The sequence below is a fragment of the Rattus norvegicus genome, chromosome 1, assembly GCF_021556685.1.
Source record: "Rattus norvegicus strain SHRSP/BbbUtx chromosome 1, alternate assembly SHRSP_T2T, whole genome shotgun sequence".
NCBI classification, from domain to species: Eukaryota; Metazoa; Chordata; class Mammalia; order Rodentia; family Muridae; genus Rattus; species Rattus norvegicus.
In genome coordinates, this window is record NC_141534.1 from 167,423,338 (window position 1) to 167,432,336 (window position 8,999).

General features: G+C 53.4%; 1 protein-coding gene across 1 annotated transcript; it reads left to right on the forward strand.

Annotated features, from left to right (window-relative positions):
• Positions 1 to 298: 298 nt before the first annotated feature.
• Positions 299 to 6,664, forward strand: Ucp2 (uncoupling protein 2). Its single transcript, NM_019354.3, is given in 8 exon segments — positions 299 to 413; positions 1,171 to 1,332; positions 3,563 to 3,784; positions 3,932 to 4,142; positions 4,948 to 5,142; positions 5,218 to 5,319; positions 5,704 to 5,884; positions 6,253 to 6,664. Coding segments are annotated over 6 exon segments (930 nt in total). The 5' UTR covers positions 299 to 413; positions 1,171 to 1,332; positions 3,563 to 3,658; the 3' UTR covers positions 6,368 to 6,664.
• The last annotated feature ends 2,335 nt before the right edge of the window (positions 6,665 to 8,999 follow it).

The window sequence follows — 8,999 nt, forward strand, 5'->3', positions numbered from 1 at the left end:
CGCGCTCCGCCCGGTCCGCAGGTGGCTTGCGGGGCCGGGGAGGGGAGGCAGGGCAGGGTAGGAAGTCGCGAACCAGAGCAGCGGGCCAAACAATCTGGCTGCCCTCACAAAAAGACTGTCCGTCTGGGGAATAGAAGATCTGAGACAGGGAGACTCTAGGGAGACCTAGGGGGTTCAGGCAACCACAGATGGAAACGCCTCCTCACCCGGAGGCGAGGGCCGCTCTGGTCCCGCCTCTTCACGCCACGCCCCGACCACGCCCGCCAGACTTAAGTTCCTCGGGCGCGGGTTCACAGCCACTGTCAGCCCCTCCCTCGGTGCCCTGGGATCGCTTGCTTCTTGGGCAGCCACCGCCGCCGTCGGACCTAGCCGTCTGCACTCCTGTGTTCTCCTGTGTATTCTCCTGCGGTCCGGTGAGCGTGCCCCATCCCTTCCGTGGCCGCACCTGCTCTCTCCCACTCTGTTTTTGCTCTTTCTTTTCTCTTCCCCGGAGTCCTAGTTTGCCCTCTCTAGATCCTTCCTGTTTCTTTCCTCCTATTAACTCCCTTTGTTCTTTGCCTCTGGCGTCCAGTTGGTCGTAGGTTAAAACCTTGGTCTCTCTACTTCCCCTCAGCCACAATGCTCCCAGCCTGATACAGGCCGGGTGGGGGTTGGGGAGAGCTTTCACGTCAGAGAAGAGCAGAATGACTGTCACCAGGAGGTTGTTTCTGGGCCATGTGCTCTAAAGCCTGTTCTCATCTCTAGGGTTGTTTGTGCCTAGAGGAGGCTTGGAGTTTAGTTGGCCTTTGTTATACTTTCTTATGTGGCTGCCTGAGGTGGGAGTAAGGACACAGGGAGAGACTGGGCCTACCTTATCATGATCCAACACAAATAGACACAATGCCCCACTCAACAGCTCAGCGACTGTATCCCACAGCCAGCCCAGCTGCCTATCTACATAACTGTCTGGGAAACAAGTTTGGAAGTGAGCCAACGGGTGCGAGTAAAGACTCCTGCCTGAGTCCACCTCCCGCTAGACCCTGGCCACCCTGAGCGCGAAATGAGCCTCGGGTCTCTCCCAGCAAGGCTGCCTGAAAGGACTTGTGTGGCAGGTGACCGACCCTTGCAGGGCTGTGGTCCTGCAAAGAGAATCTTCCTTTCTAAACTTGACTTCTTTCCTCTCACCCACAGGACACAATAGTATGATCTTTAAGTGTTTCGTCTCCCAGACATTTTCTATGGGAAATCAAGGGGATCAGGCCATGATAGCCACTGGCAGCTTTGAAGAACGGGACACCTTTAGAGAAGCTTGATCTTGGAGGCCTCAGCGTGAGACCTCAAAGCACCCTCCCGGTAAGGAGTCCAGGCTAAGGAAGCCTCTGGACTGTCTTCTCTACGGCTGCACAATAGGACCTCAAACGTGGCTCTTCACAATTCAACAAGTTCTCTCATCATCCCTGGTCACCCTCTGGCCCATAAAGATGGCGGACCCTAGTGTTTCAAGGGAGAACCTAAGTGTGATGGAAACTGGGGCAGACACTTATGGTGTGTGCGTGTGCGTGCGTGCACATGTGCGTGTGTGCACATGTGCGTGTGTAAAGGCAACTCATGCCTCCTACCATATGGATCCCAGGAGGGATCAAACTCAGGTCCTCAGACTCAGTGGCAATCACCTTGACCCACTGAGCCATCTTGCTGGTCTGAACATCCATTCTAACTTTTTTTTTTTTTTTTTTTTTTTTTTTTTGGTCCTAGCTTTTGACATCCCTGTAAATGAGATTAGAAATTGAGTTTTTTTTTTTTTTTTTTTTTTCGGAGCTGAGGACCGAACCCAGGGCTTTGAGTTTAATTTTTTTTATTACCTACGGTAGTTGTTTATCTGGTCCTATAAAATAGGTTCTGTTTTTTATTAGTTTTGGATCAGGATCTAAGGACTTATCTTTGGCTGTCCTGAAGCTCTACATGCAGACCATGCCTGGCTGGATTAACTTTCTGGACCTGGGTTTTAGTCATAGTCATAGCGGGAACATTTAGTACAGGCGATCTTTGTCTTTATACCCAACCCTCAAGGACCCAACCTTTGGCAAACCGTAAGCAGCATTTACAATGGAGGTCGAGCCATTTTGATCTGGCAGAAACTGAGACCTCACCCTTCTGGGCTTCACAACACTCTACCACTTAGCTCAAGATTAGACAGGCATGCATTAGACTCAAGCATCATGTCTCTCTAATGCCTAGAGAAGACGTCTGTTCAAAGCGTCTCAGAACTGTTTAGTTGATGAGAAAGGGCTTCCGTTGTGAAGGGCCTTATCTGAGGCGCAGTAGGGCAAAACAGGCAGTGGGTGGGTGGCTTTGAAGCCCGTGGGCGTGGTCCTGAGCTCTTCTAATGGGGAGCCAGGGAGGGCCGCTGCCTCACCCGCTGCTCTCAGGATTTCTCAGTGGAGTCAGTAAGGAGAAGACTCCAGCTGGAGAGTCTAGGAGCACCTCACCTAGACCTTGACTCCTAGTCTCACTGAGTCCCAGGGGTCCACACTCAAAGAAACATGACTGAGGTCGGGCCTTTCCTAGAGGCACCCTTGAGCCCGTTGTCATGGGGAGTCCTTCTGATGTCCCTGTTTGTCCCAGCCTGGGTGAGCTGTTTTGTTTCCATGGTTATCTGTGTTCTCAGGTGACTACCGCCCCATCCTCCCTCTACCGCTTTCCTCCTTTGCCCCAGCAACACAGGCAGCCAATCAAGCTGAGCTCAGAGCAATTGCTCCAATGAAAGCGGAGAAGTGAAACTAGGGAAGAAGAAGCAGTTCACCTCCCCCACCTCTCCCTCACCCCCACCCCCACCCCTGCCGGGTGCTGGGCTCACTTCCTCCCTGGGCAGTAAGGAGGGCGGTGTTCCAGCTCAAAGAACAAACTGGACCTTTTGGTTTCCTGTATCTTTTCTGCATAGCTGTGAGCTGCACCTCCCATCCCACCACAGATAACTGAGAATTTCCCCCACACTGGGGGAAAACAAACAGGCGTGGTGGCTGGTCAGGTGCCTTCTCCCGCGCCTGGCTATAAGCCTTGCTATGGTGGACAGTAAACCTGGTGAAGCAGAGTCTCTGAGCTGTGTGGGGCTATTAGGATGGAATTAATCAACATATCTCTCTCTCCCTTTGTAATCATGGACCAGTCAGAGCCTCTCATGTTTAGGAACCCAGGAACAAAAGCCTGTGGGGTTTGCCTGCCAGGTCCTGCTCTGGTAGTCTAGTCCTAGTCAGTGTTTGGGATAGTCCCAAAGGACAGGAATGTGCCTTCCTCTATGCAGTCTCTGACAGGAGATCAGGAGCTGGCTGGTGGCTGTGAGGGTGACCCTGAGCCACACTCTACACTAAGTAAGACGGAGCTTTAAGCAGTCTCAGTTCCTTGGCAGGAATTGCTTCCCTGGCCCTACTTGACTACTTTTGGAGATCTCTCCTGGTTTCCTTCCTAGAACTCTTGAGATGTGCTTGGTGCCTTTCGGGAAGGCCTGGGCAGGGGTAGGTAGGTAGTGAGCAGGGAGGGAGGTCTGGGGCTGCTGACACTGATGGCTTCTCCCCTCTTGGCTTAGACTCCGGCAGAGTTCCTCTGTCTCGTCTTGACGATTGAAGGTCCCCACTGCTTCAGTTTTTCTCCATCTTCTGGGAGGTAGCAGGAAGTCAGAATCATGGTTGGTTTCAAGGCCACCGATGTGCCCCCCACAGCCACCGTGAAGTTCCTGGGGGCTGGGACAGCAGCCTGTATTGCAGATCTCATCACTTTCCCTCTAGACACCGCCAAAGTCCGGCTGCAGGTGAGGGCGAAGTGAGGGTCCTGATGCTGTCTAATCTGCACCCTCCTTGGGTCAGACTCCTCAGGGGTGAGGAGGAGCCTGAAGCTGGAGGGAGACCAGCAGAGCCATCTGCCTGTGCTCATAACCGCCCCCATCTTGGCCTTTCAGATCCAAGGAGAGAGTCAAGGGCTAGCGCGCACCGCCGCCAGCGCCCAGTACCGCGGCGTGCTGGGCACCATCCTAACCATGGTGCGCACTGAGGGTCCGCGCAGCCTCTACAATGGGCTGGTCGCCGGCCTACAGCGCCAGATGAGCTTTGCCTCCGTCCGCATTGGCCTCTACGACTCTGTAAAGCAGTTCTACACCAAGGGCTCAGAGCGTGAGTATGCAGCTAGGACACAGCAGATGACTGATCTCTTTGTATAGCTCAGTGGCTCCTTCAGGCTTCCCAGGACCCCTGGGAGGATCAGAGGTGCACTTTGATTCCTGTTATCTGAACACCAGGGCTGTCTCCAAGCAGGATATGAGCCCATGATAGTCTTCAAAACCATCATGGGGGTAGGTGGCCTCCTGGATCACAGATAGACCAAGGCTTGAAATAGGGGGAGAACTGACCCAAAAGCACAATGGACAAGCAGCAGCCACACCCTCCAGCCCCCACAACCATATTCTTTCATCTCCTTAATATGCCCTCCTGGGAGGGGATGGGATTGAAACAGGACTTTGACCTTTCGGCTCTGGCTGGCCGGGAGTTCACACAGCTCTACCTGCCTCCACCTTCCAAGTGCTGGCATTAAGTGTGTGTCACAGTGCCCTCCTTACCTGTGAGGGAACTGAGCATCTAAAACGGGGACACCTTTCTCAGGATCACACTCCAGGGAGAAGTAAAGCTGGGCTAAGAAGCTGTCTCAGTTCTGCTAGGAAAAATCACTCCTCTTGATCTCGGTTTCACATTTGATAAGTGGAACTGACCCTGCCTTCCCAAGGCTGCTGAGTAACTTAAATGAGCACAATCATGTGAGAAAGCACTGTCTCCATTTTGTGTTACTCCTGGTTGTAACCCTGCAAGGACTTCAGAGAGCAAGAGCAGCCTAGGTCCTCTTCACGCATGGCATGGTGTCTGGCGAAAGCATGGTGCACGTTTGTGCAAGCCCGCTAGCCACTAGCCCCCCTTGTGCCCACAGATGCAGGCATCGGGAGCCGCCTCCTGGCAGGTAGCACCACAGGTGCCCTGGCTGTGGCTGTGGCCCAACCTACAGATGTGGTAAAGGTCCGCTTCCAGGCCCAGGCCCGGGCTGGCGGTGGTCGGAGATACCAGAGCACTGTCGAAGCCTACAAGACCATTGCACGAGAGGAAGGGATCCGGGGCCTCTGGAAAGGTCTGTACTGGGTGTTGGCTTTTCTTCCCTCCTCTATCCTACGCCCTGAGCTCACACAAGTTCTTTTTTCTACAGGGACCTCTCCCAATGTTGCCCGAAATGCCATTGTCAACTGTACTGAGCTGGTGACCTATGACCTCATCAAAGATACTCTCCTGAAAGCCAACCTCATGACAGGTGTGTGAGGGTCACTACAAGCTGGTAGAGGGGTCTGGTTGCCTAAAGACCACATCTTTTTATCCTGCTTGCTTCTGTTTTTAGAGTGTGCATTTCTTACCGTTCAAATCCAGCTGGATAAAAGCCCCACTTTGCACAAGAACGGGCTAGATTGACGAAAAGAATCTTAAGTCCCCCTAAGAGATTCCAGCTGCAATCCGTGTTTTTAAAACAATGAGGGGTTGGGGATTTAGTTCAGTGGTAGAGCACTTGCTAGGCAAAGCCTTGGGTTCAGCCCTCAGCTCCGGAAAAAAAACAAAAAAAGGACCCCTCTCCTTAAAACTGCTGCAATGGTGGGATGCGGGCTGGGGAGAGCTGACAGCCTTTCCTGATACTTCACGGCAGACGACCTCCCTTGCCACTTCACTTCTGCCTTCGGGGCGGGCTTCTGCACCACCGTCATTGCCTCCCCCATTGATGTGGTCAAGACGAGATATATGAACTCTGCCTTGGGCCAGTACCACAGCGCCGGCCACTGTGCCCTGACCATGCTCCGGAAGGAGGGGCCCCGAGCCTTCTACAAGGGGTGAGCCTTGGATCCCCTCACCCAACTCCAGGGAGAGAAGGGAGATGCAGCCAAATGTCAAATATCCCATAGGCGCTGTCACCCCAATGTTTTAGAGTTTAAAATAAGGATTTGGACTGGGAGTGGGGGGAGGGTGGCTCAGTGGTAGAGTGCTTGCCTGGCATGCTTGCAGGCGCTGGGTTCAATTCCCCAGCACAGCAGAAATAGGGAGCTGGGTACTCAGGACTCTTGCTTTTGGGCAGGGAGCCATGAGGCTCTTCACCACAGCCTCCTTTGAGACTTTGAGTCTGTGGTCGGGTGGATGGAGGAACCCAGTGGTAGCAGCAGGTGGTGCGGGGCCCTCCATGACTTGTGTTTGCTCTCTCTAGGTTCATGCCTTCCTTCCTCCGCTTGGGATCCTGGAACGTAGTAATGTTTGTCACCTATGAGCAGCTCAAAAGGGCCCTGATGGCTGCCTATGAATCCCGGGAGGCACCCTTTTGAGCCTCTCCAGCTGCTGACCTGGACCCTGCTCCCCATTCCTGCCCTGTCTTTTCCTTCATCCTCTGCCCAGCCCCAACCTCTTCCCATTTCCCACACTCCAACTCCCTTCCCAGCTCATCTCCCTATACCTCCTCAGCAAGGAGGCCTTACCCTAGCACATCTCACTATGCCTCCTCAGCGAGGAGGCCTGACCCCGGACCCTGCACCCTCAGTCCTGCTAACAGTTAAGCCCAAATCTTTTGTCCTCATTCCCAGCCCAGCTTAGCCAGCCTTCGCCCATAAAGCAAGCTCAATGTTGGTGTCTTCTTTTTCATGCCTGTTTATAGAGGTCTTGGTCCAAGGGACCTTTTCAGTACCTTGGCAGGCAGGTGAGAACCCCAGTGACTTTAAAAGGGGATGTGACCCATATTCCATCTGTAACATCTAAGGGGGGCTGGAGGGGTCTTCCAATCTGCTCCTCCAGACCCAGTGTAGCCTCCTAAATGTATGGCACGGCCCGGGGAGGGGGATGGGGGTAGGCAGGCAGGCAGCGCAGCCTTTGTCCATCCCACCCCTTCCTGAGCACCATGTAAGCCTTCACTCAGCACCTGGTACTGTAGGTTCTCCAGAGCTGCCTTCCCCACCCCCACTGGCCAGGCCTGTCGATCTGCAGAGTGGAAGTAACCCTGTCCCCCCATATCAACTTGTTGGGAGATGGAGGGAAACTCCAGAACCTTCTGTTCTTTGGGGCTTGCTTTACTCCTTTTCACACCTAGCAACCCCCCTACCGAAGCCATAGGCCTACAGATGGTAGACTGTTCTCAGCTGTAGTCACACCCTGAGCCATGCTCAGCCACGGGGCAGGGCAGGGCTGATCCATTGAAAAGGACTCAGGCTCCCTGGCAAATATCCAGCCTGTGGGGCCTTTGGGGGTTTTGTTGTTTCAGACAGGGCTTCACACTGTAGCATAGACTGGCCTGGAACTCACCGTGTAGTCTACGCTAGCCTTGAACTCTTGACAATCCTGTCTGAGTTTCCCAAGTGCTGGGATTATAGCCACGTGTAGTGCCTGACCTCTGAGGAGCCTTTCTGTTGGGAGTTTTACCCCCTCCACCGGCCACCCCCCTCCGCTAGGTTGGGGGCCAGACAAGGCTTGGGTTGTCAGAGTGTCTCAGTTTGTCCTCTTTCCAGCCAGCTCTCCTCATCCAGAAGAGGGAGACAGGACTGCTTGAGGAGCAGGAGCCAGGAGGTCCCAGAACAGGGCTGGGCCTGTCAAGTCTCCAAGGCCCATTTTATATGTTCCAGACATCTCATGCCTGTCTCAGCTGAGAGACAAGACACACAGTGTCAGTCCTTGGAGGATTGTCTGGAGCTATGAAACTGTGCCCAGACAGCAGGGCGTCCATCCTCCCAGCTTAAATCGGTTGTAGCTTCTGCCCTGTCACCTCTTCAGCAGGCTGGGTTAGAGATAGAAAGTTAGACCTTCCCGGGGCTGGGGATTTAGCTCAGTGGTAGAGCGCTTACCTAGGAAGCGCAAGGCCCTGGGTTCGGTCCCCAGCTCCGAAAAAAAAGAACCAAAAAAAAAAAAAAAAAAAAAAAAAAAAGAAAGTTAGACCTTCCCGATGTTTGGCAAGAGGCCAGGTTTTTAGCTTGTTCCCCGGAGAAGAGCGCCAGTTCTCCTCAGCTTCTGGTGATTCCAGCCACGGTCTCAGTCCTGAGGCCCCAGTGAGGGTGGCCTGCAGTGCAGCTGGTGCTCCTGCTTCTCCACACAAGGGCAAACAATTGGAGGTCTGGTCATTGTGTTAAGCCCTTCAAGGGACAGTTTATATGTTAACAACAGCTGACAAACAGGTCAAGTGAGGGCACACAGCATGTCCAAAAGTTCCTTCACCAGACCTGTGGTATATGATGTAAGACCACTAGATTCCATGACTGGGAATGCTGTCGGTTGGCCTGAGAAAGGGGCAGCAGTCATTGGCTGAGCAGCACACCTGAGGCCTCAGCAATACTCACAGAGGGGTGCATGATACACCCTGCTTTGCTACCTAAGGCAGCCCAGTTACTGAGACCACAGGAGTCTCACCAAGGTCTGTGGTGGAGGCCTGAGGCCAAGCTTCCCTCAGAACACTCCAGGACAGAAGTCCTACCTCCACAACCTCCCTACAGTGCTGGAGGCTTGACCTCCAGAGCAGGCAGTTACAATCACCATGTCTGTCCTGCCACAGAGGCCAGTGAGCACTCCACCATCTGGTTCCACAGGTCTGTAATGAAGGGGTTGAAGTCTGCTGTAAAACAAAATGGAGACTGGCAGTGGTGTCCCTCTCCTTTAATCCCAGCATTGGGGGAGGTGGGAACAGATTGTGTGAGTTCAAGGTCAGTCAGGGCTACACAAAGAAACCCTGTCTCAAACAAAAACAAAGAGGGATCCAGAGGGGGCCGGAGAAGTGGCTTGGCAGTCAAGAACAGTAGCAACTCTGGCAAAGATCTGGGCCCCAAATTCAGCACCTGTGGCTCACAAATATCCATTTAACTCCAGTTCCAGAGATCTGACGCCCTCTTCTGGCCTCTGAGGGCACTGCATGCATGTATATGACAAAGTAACAAATGCAGGCAAAATTATTCCAACAACAAAAAAAAGGACCTAAAGAAATGA